This window comes from Alligator sinensis, unplaced genomic scaffold, assembly GCF_000455745.1.
Source record: "Alligator sinensis unplaced genomic scaffold, ASM45574v1 scaffold210_2, whole genome shotgun sequence".
Taxonomy (NCBI): domain Eukaryota; kingdom Metazoa; phylum Chordata; order Crocodylia; family Alligatoridae; genus Alligator; species Alligator sinensis.
Genome location: NW_005841946.1, coordinates 180,083 through 202,259, shown reverse-complemented (window position 1 = coordinate 202,259; position 22,177 = coordinate 180,083). Strand labels below are relative to the sequence as shown.

The window sequence follows — 22,177 nt, the reverse complement described above, 5'->3', positions numbered from 1 at the left end:
CCCAAGAATTTAGAAGACTAATAGAATTAATGGTAGGTATCAAAGAAAAAATACTTGATGTTCAAAGAGTCTATTTACCAATGCCAAGCAAAGACGGCCAATACATTTAATCCTAAAACCTTTATAATTTATAGATCAAATGTTTTTGCTGGTTTGTTACAAAAAGACCTCAGAGTACTTTCTAAACATTGAGCCTCACGTAACACTTTTTTCTTATAACATAGAATCATCTGCGATTTATTGAAACAGTCGTTCTCTTATAAAAATGAAGAGAGTTTCAGTTCTTGGTGTTTTTGAAACTAGGATCCAGATATTGATGGTTAATGTGAAGACGTCAGTCTAGTTATTAATTCTACCAGCAATATATTAAAAACTTGAAGCCTATTCTTCTAACCAATTGTTTTGTTGTATTTGAAGAAATGTGTGTTTATTCTGGACAAAATTACTTAAGCCCTAAATTGAATTATTTATTTATATGGGGGTTTAGTTCTGCCATCTGTCTTAACATCTAAGTTGAAGGGTAAGTAATTTCTTACAATATTTAAAAGCCAAGTAAAAAAAAAAAAAAAGAAGGTCAAATTGAACCAGTGCGAGAGGCTGACATTAGAAAAGGTATCTTGAGGCCAAATAGTATGATCTAATCATTGGATGACAGTCTCCGTGGTCTTTGTAAAGTATAAAGGGGAGATTATTATTTATACTGCAGTAGTGCCAAAATGCGCTAGGTGCTTTCCAAACTCAGAAGAACACATAGTCCATCCCCATACAATAAACTTTTTGTCCCTGTCAATTATTTTTTTAAATAAGATTTATATTTCTGCGTCCTGTAAGACAAATCTAAAGTCAAATGTTAACAAGAAAACTGGGTGGGAGGGGCATATGAAGTTAACAGCACAAGAGCAGTTTATTTATATGAATCCTAATGGCTTGTTACAGCTCTGAAACAGCCACAACTGAGGAAGATAGTGCGTAACTTTGCTAGAGAACTCCCAAAACATTCACTGTGCTGGAACTGCCCCGTCAACAGTTGAAACCGTCCATGTTGTTGCAATCATTACAGACTGTCCCAGTTGCATCAAGTTCATTAAAAGCATCACTAGGATCAGGGCTTCATCCTGCTCAGTAATCATGACTGCCACTGGCTTCAAAAGGGATTAAGAGCACTCAGTATCCTGAAAGTCAGGGCAGAACTGTTTTACTTAGAGACTTCATTATGCTATGGGTTAGCCTGTCTCGTTACAGAATGGCTGATCGCTATTTGCTGATTTTATTGGATCCTCCACAGTCGTCAGCAAAACTTGCTGCTAGTCTAAGAATGCCTTCACACTAGTTATGGAGTGCTTCTGCAACTCACAAATAGGAACTGGCAGATTTGTTTTCATGCAAAACTAAACCAGGATGAAAACAATGGTCATCACTTGAAAAAGCAACTGTAACAGTTAACTAATGTGTGTACCCTGCAAGCTGTTGGGTCTTTCTTGAGCTCTATTTTAAGTCAGGCTATTACCTTGGTAACTCAGATGGCTATTATTTAAAAAAATCTTTTGATTACTAAGAGGAAGGAAGATGAATATATCCTTCCTTAACAGTAGTGGCACTACTCATACAAGAGGTAGCTAGCAACAAACAAAGATTTTAAAAAATTTTACAATGAAGTCAAGCTCAACTTCATCCATTTTATTAACTGTGCTTGCATTTCTGCATAAATACTGCTTAACAGTCTCATGGGTGTGTGTGGTCTCATGATATCTGTACCATCACTGTAAAGAAAAGTAGCCTCTTTGAAGCCTTCTATCCAAATGTCATAGTGCCAGTCATCCCTAGTATTGTCTTCCCATTTCCTCCAGCATTGAAAAAATGAAGCTTTTCCTGAAAGGAGAAATTTACTAGGAACAAAATATTATTCATATGCTATCACAAAACAGCTTATTCAAACGTGCTTGGAAGCTCCCTCCAGGAAGTACTGTGTAGGAAATGTTCAATGCAGGAGATTAGCTGAGCACAACCTACCAAAAACGAAAGATTAATCTTGTTCATATTGATAATACTAAAGCCTACATGACGCCCAGGCATACAAAGGCTGTGAGCGTTTGGAAAAAGTTAATGTTAGTAGTGGTAGCATTAAGTTCTTTGTGTAGGCAGACCCTGTAACAATAACATCTTTAATGTACAAGTGGACTACTTGTGATACTATTTCTAGCTGTATAAAATTGTCATGCACCCAAACCTTTTAGCGCATTGAGAGAGGAAGCTTAATTTTGAATAGTTTGTGTATCGTTCAAGAGCAAATAAATGCAGCTCCTCTATGCAGCAATAGCAGGTCCTAATCAAAAGTGGTAGACACAATCGATTCTTCAGTAATGTAAATTATCCTTTTGAAAGTCTTCTTTTGTGGAACCTTTTCATGCTCGTGTGTGAAGCTTTGCAGAAAACATGTCACTTTTCCTTTGAACAAATCTTTCTTTCATGGTATGATACCACAAGGTAAATTATCTATAAGGAACACAAGCATACTCAGCCACTTCTTTCTTTTGAGCTTAGAATGTCTGAAAAATGATGAAAATTTTACTTGAGTTACAATGTTTACAGGCTTATGTAATTTCATTCCAGAATATCTGCACAGTTATATCAATTTCTACTTTTTAATCATTGCAGCTTTCTGGATTCTTCTGAAAAAACTTATTTTATTACGGCTGAAAAAAAACAGGACAGGCCGGCTCAATTTCTGTACTCAAAACTTTAAGAAGCAGCTATAGCTCCCTAAGGAATGCAAAATGCGTGCTTTGCAAATACATGACGGTCACATTAAAAAATTAGTTAAAATTCCAGCTGAAAGCTGAATCTCTTAGATTCAATTAGGCCAGTTTTTTGCAATGCCAACCTTAGATTTGATTACCTGTATAGATCAAAACACAATAATACCCTAAACAAAGTTTTAAAAAAAATCAAAAAAGAGTCTCGTGTTGAGAAAGGAGTTCCTTTTAAATGCTTTGCTAAGTAACAGAAAAAAAATAAAGCCACTGAAAAAAGTGCCTAAAGCTAACTTTTCCCGGCCCCAATGCAGATTTTTTTTTTTTTTTTTAAATAAAACTTCATTATTCTAACTACTGAGACCAAAAATTGTCATGCGGTGCCACAGTGAGGTAGACATGCTACTGGTAACGTTTCCTCTAAGGTGTGCACGTGCGTGGTTGCACACAACTGAATGTGTGGCCATGTACAGCCTTTTCAAGGCCGCGCACCAGGAGAGGCTCCAGGACACTGCTCCGCTCCCTGGCATGGCCAAGGCTGGGGAGTGGAGCAGTGTCCTGGAGACAGTGGAGCCTCACTGGGGCAGGCAGAGACTCCTCCCCGAGGTGAGGCAAGGCAGGGATGGAAGCTGGGGTGGGCGGCTGGCGCAGGCTCTGCCGGCTCCGGAGAATCGCTCCACTCCCCTGCCCTGATGCAGGGGAGCGGAGCACTTCTCCGGAGCCGGCGGAGCCCGCACCAGGCCCTGGCCCCCGCCCCTGGCTTCAGGCCCTGGCCCCCGACTCCCAGCTCGATGCCCTGGCCTCTGGCCCCCGGCTCCAGCCCCTGGCCCCGGCTTCCAGCCACCAGCCCCAGCAACCAGCCCCCAAGCTTCAGGCCCTGGCCCCCAGCCACCAGCTCCAGCCCCTGGCCTCTGGTCCCCGGCTCCAGCCCCTGGCCCCAGCCCCCTTCGGTAAGTGTCCCACGCCAGACCAAGGCGGCGCACTCATGGACCGTGCTCCTTAGAGGGAACTTTGGCTACCGGCAAACCTACAGGAGATGTATCTTTTTAGAAAACACAAGTCTGGGAGACTCAGGAGAAGGAAAAGACTAAGAGTGAATCTTTAACGTTCTGTAAAAATCATAATGACAAGCCTTTTATACTAGTGAAGTTTGTCATTAGTTTTTGGATCTCTTCCAAGGAGCTCAGAATGGAACTGATAAAATAGCAAAGAATATTATATAGAAGTATATATGTATATACACAAACACAGCTTTTTTTACTCCATATCCACCGTCAAAAAAGAACAAGTTACAGGGGGAAAAAAAAATCACTGCTTATTGTTTTTTAAGCACTGTGTTAGACATTATAAGAAGTGGAGTTTAAGTAGCAATCCCTGCCCATCCTCCTCCAAAACTAATTCGTCTCCACCAGATCACAGAACTGGAGGGTGAACTGCAAAACGCATACACAATTTTGTTACAGAGCACATTTCTTTTTGTCACTGTTCCAAATTCATCACATTTACCTGCTGGTAAGTATTTCAGCTGGTTGTTGGCCAATCGAAGGTGACGCAAGGATCTCAGACGGCCAATCTCAGGGCACACGATTTCCAGAGCGTTGTCACTTAAGTCCAGGAACTGCAGCTTAACCAGGGAGCCAATGGCTTATGAAAGAACAGATTAAAGAAATGAATGTGACCCAGAAGTAATGTTAAAACCATAATAGGACTATGGATGATAAAAGGCCTCAATATCTAATAACTATGTCTGAGCAGATTGAGAGATATTAAAACTATTGGGCTCATAACTGAATGTCATCGGAGTTCAAGTGTTTGTAAACAGTAAGCAATAACGTTGGCGCACAGAAAAACAGAAAAAAACAAAACACTTTTGAGACGCCACGGATGATTATTTTGTTCTCAGCCACAACTCTCCTGTGAAACTACTTTCCCCTTCCCTTCGCCATTACCTACATCCAAGCTAGTTGCCCTGACTAAATTTAAAATTATTTTCTAACACCAGTCCCTAGACATTTGCTCTCAAAGGCAGTGTAAGGAACAGAGAGGCTAATACAATTACTGACAGATTCAGTTTAAATCCTATCACAACCAACCAAAGCAATAGCATCGTATGTGATGGCTGGCTCAGACAAAAGGACAGATTTGGGAAGGCAGTTTTATTGATAAGTGCCATTTAGCCTTTTTACCCCCTGTAATTAGAACTCAAGGGACCAACATTTAAATGCATTTGAAAATTTAACAAAACGTAGTTCAAACACGGATGTTATCAACAGTTTATGCCCACGGTGGTATATTTTGGAAAACAAGGAGAAACAGGGCTTTATATTATAGAGTATAATAAATATTTTATGTTTTCTGTCTACAACTGTGAAGTTGGCATTGTATTTACCTTCAGGTACAACAACTATGTTATTCGAATGGAGGTACCTGTGAGGGGAAAAAAAGGGGGAAAAAAAACACCTGTTACCCTGAAGGGTTTGCAATGCATAAACAGTTGGCAAAACATTCAACCTGAAACTGGAAGAGAAAAACAGCCTCACAGCCATTTCTCTCTAAGACCACAACAGTATATGGTAAACTGTACAAAACACCAACTGAAATATTCCAAGGTTCCTCTTATATTTTATCATGAATATAAGATTAGTGTAAAGAATGCAAGGATGGTTATTACTATTATAACACTTAAATGCAATGCCTGTGAGCACATTTTCTTGCTTTATAATAAAGAAAAATAAAAAAACATAAATTTGAAAAATAATGCAAATGGAGTCACCAGGATTCACTGTGTTCTGTCACAGACCCTCTCCCATTAAACAAAAGTAAAAACACAAACAAAAAAAAAATCCCTAAATCAAGTATATACAGCTTGATGTACATACAATTCTTATACCTTCACTTAATAAATATGAAGCCCTTACCTATTAAGATGTTAACTTTTTTTAAAAATGTAGAGCTAAGTTCCATTTTAGAAAAATATCATTTTCGTCTCAGACAGTGAAAAGTCTAGACAGGCTCCATTACCTCTTTAAAAGAGGTTGATTAAATGGATTTAGCACTCCCTAGTGGGTAATAGCTGCATCTACTACTATTTAAGAACAATTTATTTCATATAGTTTGAACACTGTATTTTGGATTGCAGACAAAAAAGACTACATAAACCTTTTTGAAAAGGCAGTTACTTTCTCTAATCTCAAAAGAATACTTACTGTGCACTCCACTAAGTCTCTAAAATAATGCATTTGTATTTAAAGTAACAAGTCAGCACTTTAGGGACCAACAAAGTGACAAGCTACTCTTAAAATGAAATCCAGGTATTTTATGGTCTCTTTTTAATTATTTTTCTTCTCAACCATCACACCAACTCTCTCTCTCAGATTAAATTTAAAGTGTTTTATTATATAAGTTATAGGACAGTAAAATGTACACGATAACAGAAGAACAGCAAGCTAAACTAACTGAATAAGCTCTGTTTTACTATTTATAGCTTCTTAAATTCATCTATTCTAAACCTGAATTTCATACTGGTTTTTCTAATGTTACATGGTAATAGTGAACGTATCTGACTGCTGAATATGAAGCACTGACTCAACTACAACAGAGGTGCTCTGCTGCTTCAGAGTATAAGTAAGCTTAAATGCCAGGCAAAACTATCCGGTAAGTGAGCAGGAGTCTGCACTGAGTTAAAAAACACGCTGTGGACACGAGTGCTGGAAAGGTGCAGTTTTCAAGGCCAAAGTCGGAAGATGAACTTAGATAATACATTATTTTGCTAAGACACCCAATACTTCCCTTAAATCTGCTTTAACAAGATGTTAAACACTATAGTGCAGGGCGGTCCAGCTTTGGAGTATGCGGGGATCCCACTCCTGGTCCCTGCCAGTGCTGCTACAGAGGCATCGCAAGCCCCCCCAACCTCAACCACCACCTCCCTCAACATGCCAGCCACATGGGCTGCAAGTTTAAAGGGCCCCTTTCAGCCAAGCTGCCCTGACCCAGAGACCGTGGGCACCAGAGCAGCAGCCGGAGCAATGGGGAGCACCATGGCTAGAGGGGAGCCTACTGACTGCACCTTGATGCCTATGCCTTCCCTCAGGTTGTTTTTCCATCCTCCTACCGTGCTTGTATGGTCCCTTGGGTTCCTGCTAAGGAAGGGGGAGAACTTGCTGGGTAGGAATGTCCCCCCAACCCCTCTGTTACTGGAAAGGGGAAAGCTATCTTGAGGACCCCCTTCCCCCGTCTGGTGCAGATCAGGAGCTCACTCCTCCCTCTAGCCTGGCTTTTGCCGCATGGCAAGGTGACCCTTTCTCTAGGCCAAACAACCATGAAAAAAAGCCATTGGTAAACTTGTGACAACTCTTAGCAGTGGGTCACTTGGCTTGCATATCGATGAAGAATGCAGCTAGCTGCAAGAACTAATGCGACTTGCAGAACACATTGATCACTGACACTTTGAATGTACTTGTGGGCCCTGCTCCTCCTGGGGCTACACCTGTGTGAGCATCACTTGAAGGTCAACTGTCCTAGCAGTACTGGGAGTCTGGTGGCACTACCATCCAGTCTCCAAGGCTGGGCACAGCTTCCCCATTTCCCCACGATTTCCCTGTTTCCCATCGTTGGGAAACAGAGGGACCAGGCCCCTGACTCCTTTTATCCCCCTAAGGTCAGACAGTCCTGCTATACTGCATTGATATCACATCTGTAGGAAAGTGAAATGGAAGAGGAAATGTCCCTTTAAACTATGTCTTGCAGGTCAGGAGTTTGGTGCACCATCCGTAACTTAGACATGGACTATTTCGAGCCTAAGTGCTAAACCAATACAACCAAGATGGTGCCACCTTTTAGCTGACTCCTGGCACAAAGCACAGAATATACCCACTTGCTGACCAGAGTGAAACACTGGCATTCCCACCAAGTATAATCTGAACAAAAAATTGTCATAGAAAATACTGACAACCTGGGACTGAGCATAGCTGCATGCCAAGCACCTCCTGTTGTCAACAAGGGGAAAGAAATACTATACACTAAAAATGGAAATTATATACAAACACCACATCTCTGCTTTAAAAAGCAATATGAGATTGATTAGTGTAAGCAAACTTGTCAAAGCTCCAACAAAAACTCACAGTTCCACGAGGTTTGGAAGCTTCTGTGCGAGGTTTTCTGGCTGAAAGAAAAAGTTAGAGACGTGTTAGAATTTAAAAAAACAACAACAGAAAAAAAACAAACGTATTATGGGCCCAAATCATTTGAGTGACCACCTCAACAAACTACATCACAAGTGGGTCATTACAAAAGAAAACATTTGAATGCTGTATTGGGCTCGTAGCTAAACATCCCCAGGATGCAATTCCTTCATTTTCCCAGTTATCCCATTAACTCTACCAGTCCTACCTGGGTGGCATTACAGTTGAAGAATCCCGGAAGGAAAATTAAGCATAGCGAAATCTGGTTAACTGTGATAGTTCATCACTACAATCTTATAATTTGGTGTCCTGAATCCCTGAGACAATCCCACTGATTTTTACACAACACACTCTGGATAATACATCCTCTGTTAAAGCAAAACTAGTCATTTCCAAATGCACCCACATAGTAAATAAGAATGAAGTTTGCTCCTGAGACTCGGAGAGCTCAGAAAGTACTGATCTATGCCAAATGCAGCACCTGTCAAGCCAGATGATGCTCAAAAGGCATTAAATACACCTCGGCTTTTCCTGGCTCCCCAGGTCATAACCACCAATCACTCCATCTCCCAGAATTACCTTGTTTTGACAAGGACTGCATGTAAGACTGCAGAACAAAAATCCTTGATTGATTATTTTTCTCCCTCCTAATTGTGGAATTCTTACCTATGTTATTCTTATATATAATTCTTATTCTTCAGAGCACTAAGCTTCTGTAACAAGAAACTGTACATTAATCAATTATCTGTATAAGCATGCTGCTCTTGTATACAAGGCCCTACTTAATGCCCAGTTTTGGGGATTTCAGGGAAGCTGCAAAATCCGGGAGTGACTGCAAAATCCACAAAAATCAACCAAAAATAAAAACTTGTTAAAAATAAAATGCTGGCTCCCCAGTGCGAGCAAGTAGTCCTTGGTGCCAGAAGCGGAAGGTGCCAGCTGGCAGGGTGGCATGAAGGGCAGCAGACAAGATGGTGGCTGCCCTTTTATCCTTCTCCCTCCTCCCCTGCCCCCCTCACTGGGGCCTCTCCACCAATCAGCACCCACAGGTGGGGCAACATGAATAGCAGCTGGCAGTCAAAATAGTGGCCACCTCCTTGTCCCTTATCTTCCCCAAGGCCTCTCCATCCATCAGCAGAGAGGCGGGGCCTCTTTGCCAATCAGCTGAGGGGCGGGGCCACCGTGAAACCATGGCAGAATTAGAACTTTACACCATGATCAGCCCGTGAAAACGGGTAAGTCCCCACTGTGATTCAGGCAGATATTGAACTGGGGCAGGGGTGGGCAATTATTTGGGCTGGAGGGCCACTTAGGGAGTTTTGGTGAGCTGCTGCAGGCCTGGTCAGCTCCTCCCCCTGCCCCATCTCCCCACAACATCTCACCAAAACTCCCTAAGTGGCTCTGCCCCACAGGGCCCAGCCCCGTGCTGTCACTGCCCAGCTATCCCAGCCCTGCCCCAGGGTCTCTACTGAGATTGGCCCAAGACCCCCGCAAGCAGGGGGCACTCAGCCGGGTAGACAGGATGGGCACAATCTGCTCCCAGCACACCCCTGTCACAGGGATATGCAGACAGCATCTCGTGACTCTGCCCCAGGCCCCAGCCCCACGCTGTCACCACCCCAAGATCCCAGCTCTAGTCCCACCTGCCCATCCTGCTCTTGGATGCCACTCCCTGGCTGCCCACAGCCCCATCCCACCCATCTGGCAGAGCACACCCTGCTCACGGGGGACCCACACCATCCGCTCTGTCCAGCACCTCGGCAGCAGGCAGCAGGGCCAGGTCTGGCAGCAGCAATGACACTAGTGATGGTGGCCCAAAGGAGCCACTACCACCGAGGCTGCTGGGAAAGACGCATCTGGCCGTCGTACCACCCCAGCCTCGCTGCAAGTCTGGAGGCAGTAGAACTGGACACAGGCACCACTGCACAGGTTTCCCCCCAGACCTAGGCTGGGCAGGGCTGAGGGACCCACCGCAGGATGGATAAAATCCCTTGGAGGGCTGGATCCGGCCTACAGGCCATATTTTGCCCACCCTTGAGCTACAGTGAGTCTAATTTGTAGTCCACATTCTGCAATATATCTTTTTCTTCACTATAAACCTCACAGAGATGCAATGAGAATGATTTGTATCTTGCATGCCACATAGCTCACAAAAAGTTGAAAATGGCTATGATAATTAGTTACTTCTGGCTAATTATCACTCCCCTGATTTTACTGCATAAGTGTACTTTTAACTAAACTAATGGAAATCAGCACCACTCAGCTTTGGGGACAGAACAATGAAAGAGAGCGCACTTGTATCATTCTTCTCTAGCCTAAAAGTGCCTATAAACCAAATGGCATCCAAGCCTTCCAAAGCTGATGGAGAGACTACCAAGACCTTGCTCTTCAAAAGAGATTTAAAGCAAAGGACCTAGAGGTGAGAAATTATGGGTTGTTAAAAAGAACCCGGAAATAAACTGCTTACTCATTTAACATGCCAGTAAAAAGGAAGGGGGTTATCCAAGTCTGCCACCTAAATAAGATATATTTTACTTGATTATATTGGTAGTTAGGAAGGCATGACTTAAAAATCATCTGCAGTTAATTCAGTCACCAAACCCATCAATCAGATTTCCTTATGCACATGTGAATATATATGTCTATTTTCTACTTCGTGACACACCCAGCTTGCATGTCGACATTTGAATAGCTCTCACAAATGCAAACAAACATCAGCTCGGGAAAATGCTGAACGTTATGCTAGTAGCCATGTCAAAAAACGGCACGCAAGGTTATGAAGGTTTGATTATTTAGGGAATTTACTTTAAATTTTCGTGACTGAATTTACTTTTTTAAATCCCAATTTTAACCGTACGGAATGCACACAGCATGCAGAACCTGGAAATGAATTTAATAACGAACCAACACAGTTTGAAAAAATAATCAGTTTCATAACTACATTCTGGCCACTTTCAGTCTTCACCTACATTTACACTATAGGTCTTCCTAAAATGCTCTATCTATTAATATATTTCCCCACCATATTAAAATATAAAGTAGTAGAAAGACACATGCATATATATGCTTTTCATAGACAACAAAGATACTGCACCCCTGATTTAAGAAGGATAGGTAACTCAAGCTTAACCAATAGGCAGCAACTGCTACCTTCATAATAAATGAGTCTATCTTTGAAATGTAAGAGACAGACAAGTCTCAGAAGCAAATAGGAGATAGTTAATCGGCTGTTGCCACCTGCTGGAAAATTTGTGTTGCAGGACATTTATTTTCCCCTAATATCCACAGATCTCGCTAATATAATAATGTGATCTTTGCATAAGGCTCTCTTGCTTTTTGCTTAACACTGAACAAATACACACATATAGTAACTAGCCTGAAATTTAAGAACTCACCTTTTTTTTCAGATTCTTTTCCTTAAAGTTAATTTAGCTTAACTATAGATCAATGTTTATTAATTATTGCCCAAAATTCTTTATTGGGCTAACAAATAATACACAGAACAGGCACAGCAGAATGATTTTCACAACAGCTTAAGTAAAATTATCTAAAGGTCAAATTCAGGATTGAAGTCATGAAAGTGTGAAACAGCATTCTTACATGTATAAGACAGTAAGAGTACTGTATAAGAGAATGGCAGAAGATTACTCTGTCTTCAAACAAACTGAAACTTATTATTGCTCAATTTATTCTTTACTGCTCATACATTATGAAATTTAAAAAATGAAATAAAGAAGAAGATTGTGATATTTAATCTTTTGGAGGCAGTGAATGGGGGAAAGTAAGGTTGAAAGGTGGTGCTCCTAGGAGAAAGGCAGCAGGGCAGGAGCAGTTATAGAATCATAGAAAATGAGGGTTGGAAGGGATCTCAGGAGTTCACATCTAATCCAGCACCCTGTTCAAAGCAAGACCACTCCCAATTGGATCATCTCAGCAAAGGTTTGGTCTAACTGGGTCTTAAAAATCCTCCAAGGATGTCATCCACAACCTCTATGGATAACCTATTCCAGTGTTTTACTACCTTCCTAGTGAGAAAAGTCTTCCTAATATCTAAGCTAAACTTCCCTTGCTGCAACTAGAGACCATTACTCCTTGTTCTGTCATCTGCCACCACTGAGAACAGTCCAGCTCCATCCTCTTTCGGACCCCGCTTCAGGTAGTTGAAGTCTGCTATTAAATCCCCGCTTAGTCTTCTCTTCTCTAGATTAAGTAAATCCAGTTCCCCCAGTCTTTCCTCACAAGTCATGTGCTCCAGCCCCTGAACCATTTTTGTTCTCCTCCACTGGAGTCTCTCCAGTTTGTCCACACCTTTCTGTAGTGGGGGCCCAAAACTGAACACAGGACTCCAGATGTGACCTCACCACTGCTAAAGAGAGGAATAGTCACTTCTCCCAATTTGCTGGCAACACTCCTACCAATGCAGCCCAGGATGTCGTTAGCCTTCTTGGCAACAAGGACGCACTGCTGGCTCATATCCATCTTATTGTCCACTGTCACCCCCAGGTCCTTTTCTGCAGAGCTGCTGCCCAGCCAGTCAGCCCCCAGCCTGCACCGGTGCAGGGGATTGTTCTGTCCTAAGTGCAGGACTTTGCACTTGTCCTTGTTGAACCTCACGAGATTCCTTTTGACTCAGTCCTCCAATTTGTGTAGGTCTCTCTGAATCCTAACCCTACGCTCTAGCATATCTACTACTCCCCCCACCCCAGCTTGATGTCATCTGCTAACTTCCTGAGGGTGCGCAGTTGAGGTGGGACTGTCCACCCTGACCCTCTCTTGGGAAGGGAAGTGTATAAGTCTTACACCCCCCCAGAGTAAATCATTACGACAAAGGAATTTAGACATGCCAATAGGAAACGTGTTTATGAGGCAGGTACACAGTAACTAAGAGAGACCAGCCCAAGTAACATATTTCAGCACTGAAGATACATTTAACTTTAGCTGGGAACCAACAGAGTAAATGGTCACAATATATAGCTTATTTTCAGGTTTTGAAGGGCTCCTACAGCCATGCAGTGAGGCTGCTCCGACATGCTGTAAATCCAACGCATCAGAGCAGTCTTGATTAATCAAGTCTACTGGAACGTGGTAATTACTATGCTCCAACAGCCTCCAGCATCACGTGTATCAATGTCCCCATGCTAAAAAATGGCGTCAGGGTGCTTTGAACTAAAACTGGTTCAAAGTGCCCCAATGCCATTTTTCAGCATGGGGACACTGAAACATGATGCTCAGGTGCTTTTAATTAGCATGGCTTGCTAATTAAAGCACCCTTCCACCCCACCCCCGCCTCCTGAAGAACATCTATAAAAATGCCCCAAGAGCCTGCCTAATTCTTTTACAGACCATTTAATCATGAAACGCTGAAGATCAGATTTTAAAGGAAAAATCAAAAAACTCTCCCTAAAGGGTTCCACTGCTCAGTGATATCACATAGGAACCATTCACCCCATTCTAACACCCTGTATCTTTGGGAATACTTGTACTGCGAACAAAGAAAGCAAATAACAAAATTGATAACAACTGTGAAAATAGACAGAACTATTTTAGAAGTAACAAAATGCTTCTCAGCAAATACATCATAACCAATTTCAGCACTGTGGTTTTTCAATATATTTAACTTAGTAAACATTTAAGAGTGTTATGATGGAAATATCAGATCAATGGGACATAAATGAAACAAGTACAGATGTGTCCACACCATAATGTGTGTGTAGGAAGGTTGGGTTTTTTTCTAGGAAATTATCAATAAGGGAAAGGTGTTTGGGTTTCTAGGTTTTGTTTTGGGGGGGGGGGAGGGAGTTGATAGAAGAAATTATTACTTCTACAATTACTACTACTACTACTACTACTACTATCACACCCTATTCAGAAAAGCTGATAGAGGATAACAAAGTAAAGGAACAGAGAAGTGTAACCTTATTACAGGTGGTAGCTACAAACTACTGTGACAGTGAGACATTTGTACTTCCACCAACTAAAGATGTTTCAATGAAAGCCCTACACTTTTTACAAGAGGGAACGTCTGAAAATGCACAGGACTTCCAGTTGATGCACATGTATTTTCTACGTGGCTTCCTACGTATGGATCTCGCAGTGCTTAACCTGCATCCAAACACCACAACGAGGTACAAAATACAGAGGATTTCACAGAGGACATAGAAGACAATTAAAATGATTAGCCAAAGATCAGATAAGAGATTCTACAACCTAGCTAGGTGAATTGGCCCCATGCTTAAAAATCTTCAGAGTTAGAAAGTTTTTCCTAATACCTAACCAAAAGGAAAGTTCGCTTGCTGTAACCTAAGACTATTATTTCTTGGCCTATCCTTAATGGACAGAGAACATGGTCTTCAATCAATTCTGTCTTGTTGATTCCAGGCCATTTTTCCGATTTATCAAAATAATCTTGAAATCTAATCTTGTCCTCATTTCCCCAAGTATATTCCATCATCCACATCACTAATGAAAACACTGAATAGTCCTGCACGCAGGACCTCTTCTATGCATATAAGGCCACACTTGATTTGTGGCCTCAGCTTGTTAGTGAACTATTGATAATTACTTTTGTAGGTAACAGGTGAGAAGTATCAACTGTTGATACCTAATTTTTTAATTTAGCTGATGACTTCTGTTCTGTGTTTTTGGAGACAACTGTACAAGATTGAAAATAGCCTTATATTGTGTGGTTATTGCACAGAATCTATCTATATTACTGTTACATCTTTTGCAGTGTGTTAGCCTTGTGACTACTGTACTGCTAAATAATGAATACATGTCTTAGAGAGGAATTAAACTGTTGTATCATTTTATTAAGAAGTGAGCCTAACATTATTTTAACTTCTTCAGAAAGCTGAGTACAGAATGCCTCCCACCACACTACGCCACGTGCTGACCTGAAGGACTTCTGTATTATCAAGATGATTCTGCACGATAAACAAACTTAAATGACTCACACAAGTGTGTAAGAAGGAAGACAATTTTTAGGTTACCTCCAGCCTCCTCATGCAGAAAGTGTGGAGCCTACCCTCAGGGAATACATGCACAATTACTAGACCTGTGCAAAGCAGCAAGTATTTACTTTGGATTCAGATTCAGCCAATTCAGAGGGACAGTGATTAGATTCAGTGATTCGAATCACTGTCCCAATTCGATTCGGCCATAGACTATACAGGCAGTCTTCGATGCCAGGCACAGCTGTCTCCAGCTGGTAAGTCTGTTGTGATGGGCGGAGCGGGGAGGGAAGCAGCATGGGGATAGGGCACAGATCAACACCCCCACAGCAAGGGAGGGATTGGGGCTGGGACAAGCTGACCAGCCAGGGCGGGGGGGCACGGGACCCAGGGAGGGGGACTCCTGACACTGCATGCCACCGGTCTGAGAGCTGCTCTTCCGGTGGCTCCTCTGGTGGCTCTTGCCACTGGTCCGGGAGGGCATGGGAGTGGGTATGTGCCTCTGGATCTGTGTGAGGTGGGCTGGGCCAGGCTGCACTCTGGGAGGCTAGCCCCAGCCACCCGCTGCCGAGCTGTGCTCAGTGGGGTAGGTGGAGCCAAGGATATGCTCTGGGCCGCAAGCCCCTGTTGTCAGGCTGCACTGTGCAGGGTGGATGGAGCCAGGCTGCACTCCAGGCTGTGGCTGGGGCTAGCTGCCCGGAGTGCAGCCCTGGCTCCACCCGCCCCGTGGAGCGCAGTCTGGCGGCGGGGCTAGCCTCCTGTAGCGCAGCCAGGTCCAGCCTGCCCCGCACAGATCCAGGGACACATGTCCACTTCCATGCCCTCCTAGACCAGTGGCGAGAGCTGCCAGAGGAGCCACCAGAAGAGCAGCTTCCAGACCAGCAGTGCACGGTGATGGGAGCCCCTCACCCCAGCTGGGCAGCTTGTCCCAACCCCAGCCCCAATCCCTCCCTCGCTGTGGGGGCATTGATCTGCCCCACCCCCCTTACCTCTTCCCTCCCACCTCTGCCTACCATAACAGACTTACCGTCATAAGTCGAAGACTGCCTGTATGGAAGATCACCCCGCCCCCCTCCCTCTTCTCAGTTTCTGCTTGCTGCAAGCCTTCTGAATCTCCAAATCTCTCTGAACGTATTCAGAGGCTTCCGATTCAATTCGGACTTTTTAATGGGTCTCACAATTCAATTTGGATTCGGAGATTTGACTGCCGAATCTCCTCCGAATTGAACCAGCTACTGAAGCTTCGCACAGCCCTAATAATTATCAACATTTAAAACTACCCAAACACCGTAAGTTTGAGCCACTAACCTTCATACATTGTGGTGAATAACTAGCCATTCCAGCTCCCTTGTGTTGAGATTTCACTCTAGATTGGATATACAAGACTCAAGAAATTAAAACTGCCCAATATGAGGCAAGCAGTTGATTCTTCTAGCCCCATGGCACTCAATCTCCAGATCATGGCCTGAAACTGGCCTGTGGGACTGACTCATCACAGATCTGGAAATCTGGCAACAGGGGAGTGGTGGCAGCATTGATTGCTGCAGGTTCTGGAGCCAGTTTCCAAGGTCAGATCCTGTGGACAGGACTGCTCTACATCCCAATCTGGTGCACAGGACAGAGCTAGCACACCAGATTACACTTGCAGATGGATCCCATGCACAAACCCCAGGCTGCATCCAACCTGCAGACCAACCTCACCCATAGTATCCAGCTCATGGAGTGGCTCTACACCACTTACCCAGGCCATGGGGCTGGAAAGTTGAGCACCACTATTCTGGTCCATCTCAACTGCTTTCAGTACTATGCTATTAGCAACCCTTGGGCCAACGAGAGGTCCCATCAATGTCAAAGCTGCTGCTAAACCAGTGATTCTCAACCAGGGTGCCGCAGCACCCTGCTGTGCCACAACATACGCCTGAGGGTGCCATTGGTGCGTGCATCCTCCCAGAAGTGGTTCAGTGTGACTTGTCATGATCTTGCACCAGGGTCTTGAGAAGCCACTCATGATAGAGAGAGGCTGGTAGAACCAGCCCCCTGTGCCTGCTGAGAGGTCTGGGGAGCATAAGCTTGATGAAGAACAAGCAGAAGCTGCTTGCAGAGAAGCAGTGAAGGGAGCAGGAAGAGCTGCAGTGAGTAGCGGGGAGGGTACAGCAACTAGGGCTGGGTTGGGAGCAGGCACAGAGCAGGTGCTTAGGGAGCACTGGGTAGCTTGCCTAAGCCAGGGGTTCCTAACCCCCAGGCCGCGGCCTGATACCAGGACCAGAAGTAATCGTGGACCTGCAAACTGCAGACTGGAAGCGACCGGCATGCTGCGGACCGCCAGCCAACCCTTTTTATACCGAGTATAAAAAAGGGGTGGCTGCCTGCCCACAGTATGCTGGCCACTGCTGGTCCACAGTTTGCCAGTCCTCAGCATAAAAAGGTTGGGAACCCCTGGCCTAAGCTGAACTGGCAAAGTAGAGAACAGACTAAGAGTACCTGCACTGCCCCAAGCTGTCTCTAGTAGTCAGACCCTGCATCCAACCTACAGGAAAAGGGGCTTTAATTGGGGTCTTACAGCAAGTGTTTCCCTTCCTGAACAGCGTATGAGAGAAAGTGCTGCTGCCAACCAAAGAGGGAGACAACAGGAGCTCTGCTGGTAAGGAAAGGAAGTTTCAGTTTTTAACTAGTGTGCTACAAAGCCTTCCTTCCTCTCCTGTAGTCAGACCACTGTACCCATCCATAGGGCTGTGACCCCAACATGTGTTTATTTTCTGACTTGTTGTGTTTCCATAACTTCACCACTGTAATATTGCCTGAACATTAGTGTTTCCACCTCGTTTCTATTTTCTTAAGAGATATAATCTAAGGCCAAAGAATTTCAGGAAAAAAGTTTCCATGTACATTATACACATGTTACTACTGTTTCCTTTTTTTTTAAACGGTTATGAAATGAGGTGCCACTAAATTCAGAAATACTATGGAAGGAGCCCTGGAGTCCAAAACGTTTTAGAACCACTATATTAGAATCAAGATGCTCCGAGTAACAATGTACCAAGTCCTATAGAAGTGCAAACAGGTTGTTCCTGAATAAACTGGCCAGCAGGATTAAATCAGTTTATATCAGGGCTGTCCAACTTTGGGCAGCAGAACCCCAGGCTGCACACCACTAGGGGGGAGGCCCTCCTGGGTTCCCTCCTGCTGCAGAGGCAGCCTAATCCCCTTCCAAATGCATGCCCCTCAGCTCTGCTTCCAGCCACAGGTGCAGTCAAGGCAGCTTGGCTTTTCTCCCCTGGGGCAGGAAGAAGCAGCCAAAAGACAGAAAGGGAGCCCAGAGCGCCCAGCCTTCACAGCAGCAGGAGCAACGAGGAGAGTGGTGGCCAGGTAGGAGCCTGTGGTCCACATGTTAATACCCTGGTGTGATCCACAGGCCACCTGTCGGACAGTCTTGGCTTAAATCAGGGGTGGGCAAGGTCTGGCCCAAGGGCTGGATTGGGCCCGCAGCAGACCCCATTTCCCAGCAGCCCCTGCCCACGTCACCGCAGCCGCTTTCTATGGAAATCCCAGGAGCCATGGGGCCATGACATGGGGCCAGGGTTTCTGTGGAAACTGACCCAAGCAGCACTGGCAGTGCATGCAGCTGGGATCTTGTGGCACTGGCTGCAGCTGGGGCAGAGCTGCGATCCACTGCCTGCATGCCCTGCCCAGGACGTGTAGGCAGCAGATCGCGGCTCTGCCCCAACGGGGCACGCAGGCAGTGGATCACAGCTCTGTCCCAGCTCTGGATCATGCTGTCACTACTTGGGGGTTGGACATGATGATCTGCTCAGGTCCCTTCCAACCCTATCAGCTATGAAACTACTACAAAATCCTAGCTCCAGATCCAAGAGCAGCTCCTCACCTAGCTGTGCACCCTGCCAGCATTGCTTGGGCCAGTCTCCATGGAAACCCTGGTCCCACACTGTCAGCCCCTGCTGCTCCTGAGGTCTCCATGGAAACTGGCTGCAGTGACACAGGCAAAGGCTGCTGGGAAATGAAGTCTAGCTGGCAGCCAGATCAACCATTTTGCTCAACCCTGGCTTAAATGGTATTTTTAATACTGAAATCAATGAGACTGGGTACCTTGCTAGGGCTCACTTGCGCAGTTCAAAAGGCTGCCTGCCTTGCCTGTGGGTACTACCTTAATCTCAGAGATGAGGGAGGTCAGACAGAAAAAGTCTGAATGACTTTTTGAATCAAACTTAAACATTTTTCTTTCAGTCTCACACTTAGTGCACTAGGCCAGGGGTTGAGCAGTCCAGATTCAGCCCATGGAGACATGCCATCCCATCCACAGGGCTCCGCCTCCACAGGTCTGAAAATTTGGCCAAAAAGGAGTGGTAGCAGCAATTGCCACACCCTGCTGCCAAATTCTCAGATCCATAGGGAGTCCTGCAGGCCAGACAGCATGCTGGATCAGTGCACAGGGGTGGCCCAGAGCCCGAACTGGGCATGTAAGAGCCCCAATCCAGCAGCAGGCCAAATGGAGGTAGCCCAGGACCCAACAGTGGCTCACAGCGTGGAATTCCTGCCCATGGACGGGCCCTGTGCCGCTCATCCAGCCCGCTGCACCAAAAGGTTAAGCACCACTGCATTACTCCAAGCTTATCTTACACACTTCTGAGCATCCTCTCATTGAAGTGTGAGGTCACAATTGCTGGTCAACATAAGCCTGCTTAGGTCAGAAAAAACAACGGGAAAGTAGATAGTAGGAGGGCTGCCACAAGCAACTGAATTCTGGGCAGGGGGAAAAAAAAAAGTGAGCTATGATTCCTACACATCCAAAAAGTTAAGCTAGGAAGTACTTACAAAGTACATAGGAAGCAATAATCTAAAATGGTGGGGGGGGAATAAACAGTACTGACTGGTTGTGAATACTGGTTCACAAATTGCAAGAAGGGTTAGGAGATTAGAGATTTTTTTAACCCAACAGCTGAGGTTAGGCCTGATATTTCCCAGTTCCTCAGATCAATGGTGACTCGTGGTTACAAGTGCTGCATGCATCAAAGACTGGCTCTGAATCACAGCCTGAGACTGATGATGACCACCTTTCAAATGAGATGCATACCAAATTAAACACTGTTTGCCTAAACAAGAAATGGCTAACCACGCTGTGCCCTGTAAGGAAGGCAGAGGCACTGGGACCATAAAAAAAGGAGTCCGGCTGAAACTCAGTCGTGAACAGAGAACAGTGAATACAATGTTAGGTATAAACATCAACTGGTTAAACCTTCCAGCATAGAGTAAAGCTAACTAAATTTATCTGAAAGCCAAGAAAATTCCTATCTGCACTAGCTACATATAAAACAAGGACGTGTTTAAAATTTTCACAATGCTACCAGCTCCTGAAAGGTACTCAGTACCATTCAGAAACAGGCTTCTTAAACATGAACGATAAATTAAAAAAGTCATTTATTCAGTCTTTCCAAACCGGAATTCATATTCCAGTACAAGCAAAAAGAAAACAGGCAGTACAATAAAGACTTTATCATACCAAGGTGGTCAAGGAGTTTCTTTTCATATAGAGTCTCTCCAGGTATTGCAAACCCTCATCTTTCAATAATTCCAAAGGAAAGTGATGCAGATTTCGGTAATTTAAGAACAAGTTCTTGTGCCTTTCCAGCTTTGCCTCAGATATTGTTTTACAAAGTTCCGATGACATGATTGTCCCTGTTCCAGTCCCACATTAGAGCACATCTTCCGAAAGCAGACCCATTTCTACAAAGAAACGAAAAACAGAAAAACATTACTTATTGTATCTGTGTATTGTTTTTCTCAAACAATTTGTTATATGCTGTGATGATGGGCATCTGAAATAAAAGCTTACCTGCAGGAGCCAGCAATGATTACCTAAACAATTACTGGACTATTGTAGATCTCACACTAATCTCTAAATAACTGATACTTATTTCAGGGAAATGTTTATCGGCACATTATCAAGGAATTTTCTTGAATACATATACTTGGGTTATTAAATATCTCAGCTACCTTGGATCCCACGTGATATTTTGCTAGCAAGGAACCTTTGAAAAAATCCTAGTCTATAAGCACACACACAGAAGAGGTCTAAGATGCTTCTATATGATTCAAAAAAGCAAGGAAACTTTTTTTCAATCCCCTTTCCAAGTTTACCTGGATAGTTTTTCAAAGGTTAACATATAATTTATTTTGCTAAAAAAGACGGACACACTTTCATTACATAGGTTTTGTGCTTTGGACTGTAAAATATTGCTGCAATTCTGACAGGCTACCCTGCGCACAATTTAAGGGAACTGTTTATAGCTGTTAAGGGGCTATTGTTTTTGGATTACTTTTATCATTTTTGGAGAATCTAAACTAACTAGAGTGAAACCTTATTCTCTCTTCATAAAATTCAAGAACTGGATGTTCTTCACCTAGAAACTTCAAACTCACACTTAAACAACTGCAAGTATGAAAAAGCTAAAGAAAGGTCCAGGAGGTAACAAAATTAAAATTGAACCTATGCCCGAACACCAGACTTCATCCATTTTCTGTGATTTAGACAGCATCAGCATCTGAAGTTCCCTTCGTAATTCTTTCTAGGTTGAGATACCTTCATTGCTACATAGCCACAGTTCTTTCAAAAGCAAGCATCAGGAATGCTAACCAAGGAGCCTGGCTTAAGTAATCCGTTCAGTGGTCGACTATGCCAAGGACTAATGCGTGTAAATACACACATTTATGAGAGAACAGCCAGGGGGCTGACAGCCCCTGTCTGCCAACAGTACTTCATATTTTATCTTGACTTTTTAATCAACAGAGCAGTTTTAACCATAATACATCATGGAAAATATTCAATTACAAAGGTACCAAATGTGAACCTTAGCTATTGCCAAAAAATTGTTCGTTTAAAAAAAAAGCGTTATACTCGAGACAAAGCTAAAAGCTGGCCTAGATTTGTAGATCAAACTACCTAATCTGTTTCAGTAACGCTCCTGAATTTAAGATAGCAGAAATGAGTAGTTTGAAAGGTGCTATCTTCCTTGTAATCCAGTCAGAAATACTAAGCACAGCCAGATGCAACATCCTACATACACTTCAGGGCCCTTCACCTCCAAGGCGGTCTGCGGTATGTTCAGATCAGTTCTGTGAGTGAGTCATTGTCATCTTCTGGTGGTTTGAAAGCCAATGTGAAATTAGATGCCATCGAGGTAACTGTGCAACTGAACAAGAGCCTGCACTGGAAAGAACCGGACTACAACTGACAACAACCTCCGCTGGCAGCCTTGGGAGAGAGCATCCAAGGAAAGCT

The 22,177-nt window shown here is 43.8% G+C and overlaps 1 protein-coding gene and 1 pseudogene across 6 annotated transcripts in view; one reads left to right on the top strand and one right to left on the bottom strand.

The window, feature by feature from the left end:
* Nucleotides 1-22,171, bottom strand: part of LRRC28 (leucine rich repeat containing 28) — a 79,916-nt gene extending 57,745 nt beyond the window's left edge. Inside the window, exons 1-5 of one of the 6 annotated variants that reach the window (XM_025199557.1) lie at nt 21,961-22,171; nt 20,399-20,622; nt 7,874-7,914; nt 5,140-5,177; nt 4,257-4,394 (exon numbers count right to left, since the gene is read on the bottom strand). In XM_025199557.1, the coding sequence (XP_025055342.1) occupies nt 4,257-4,394; nt 5,140-5,177; nt 7,874-7,914; nt 20,399-20,566 (385 nt within the window). In that variant the 5' untranslated portion in view covers nt 20,567-20,622; nt 21,961-22,171. The other 5 variants (XM_006020057.3, XM_006020058.3, XM_025199559.1 and 2 more) reach the window with 5 other exon arrangements.
* Nucleotides 7,102-7,253, top strand: LOC112549671 (annotated as a pseudogene).
* Nucleotides 22,172-22,177: the final 6 nt, after the last annotated feature.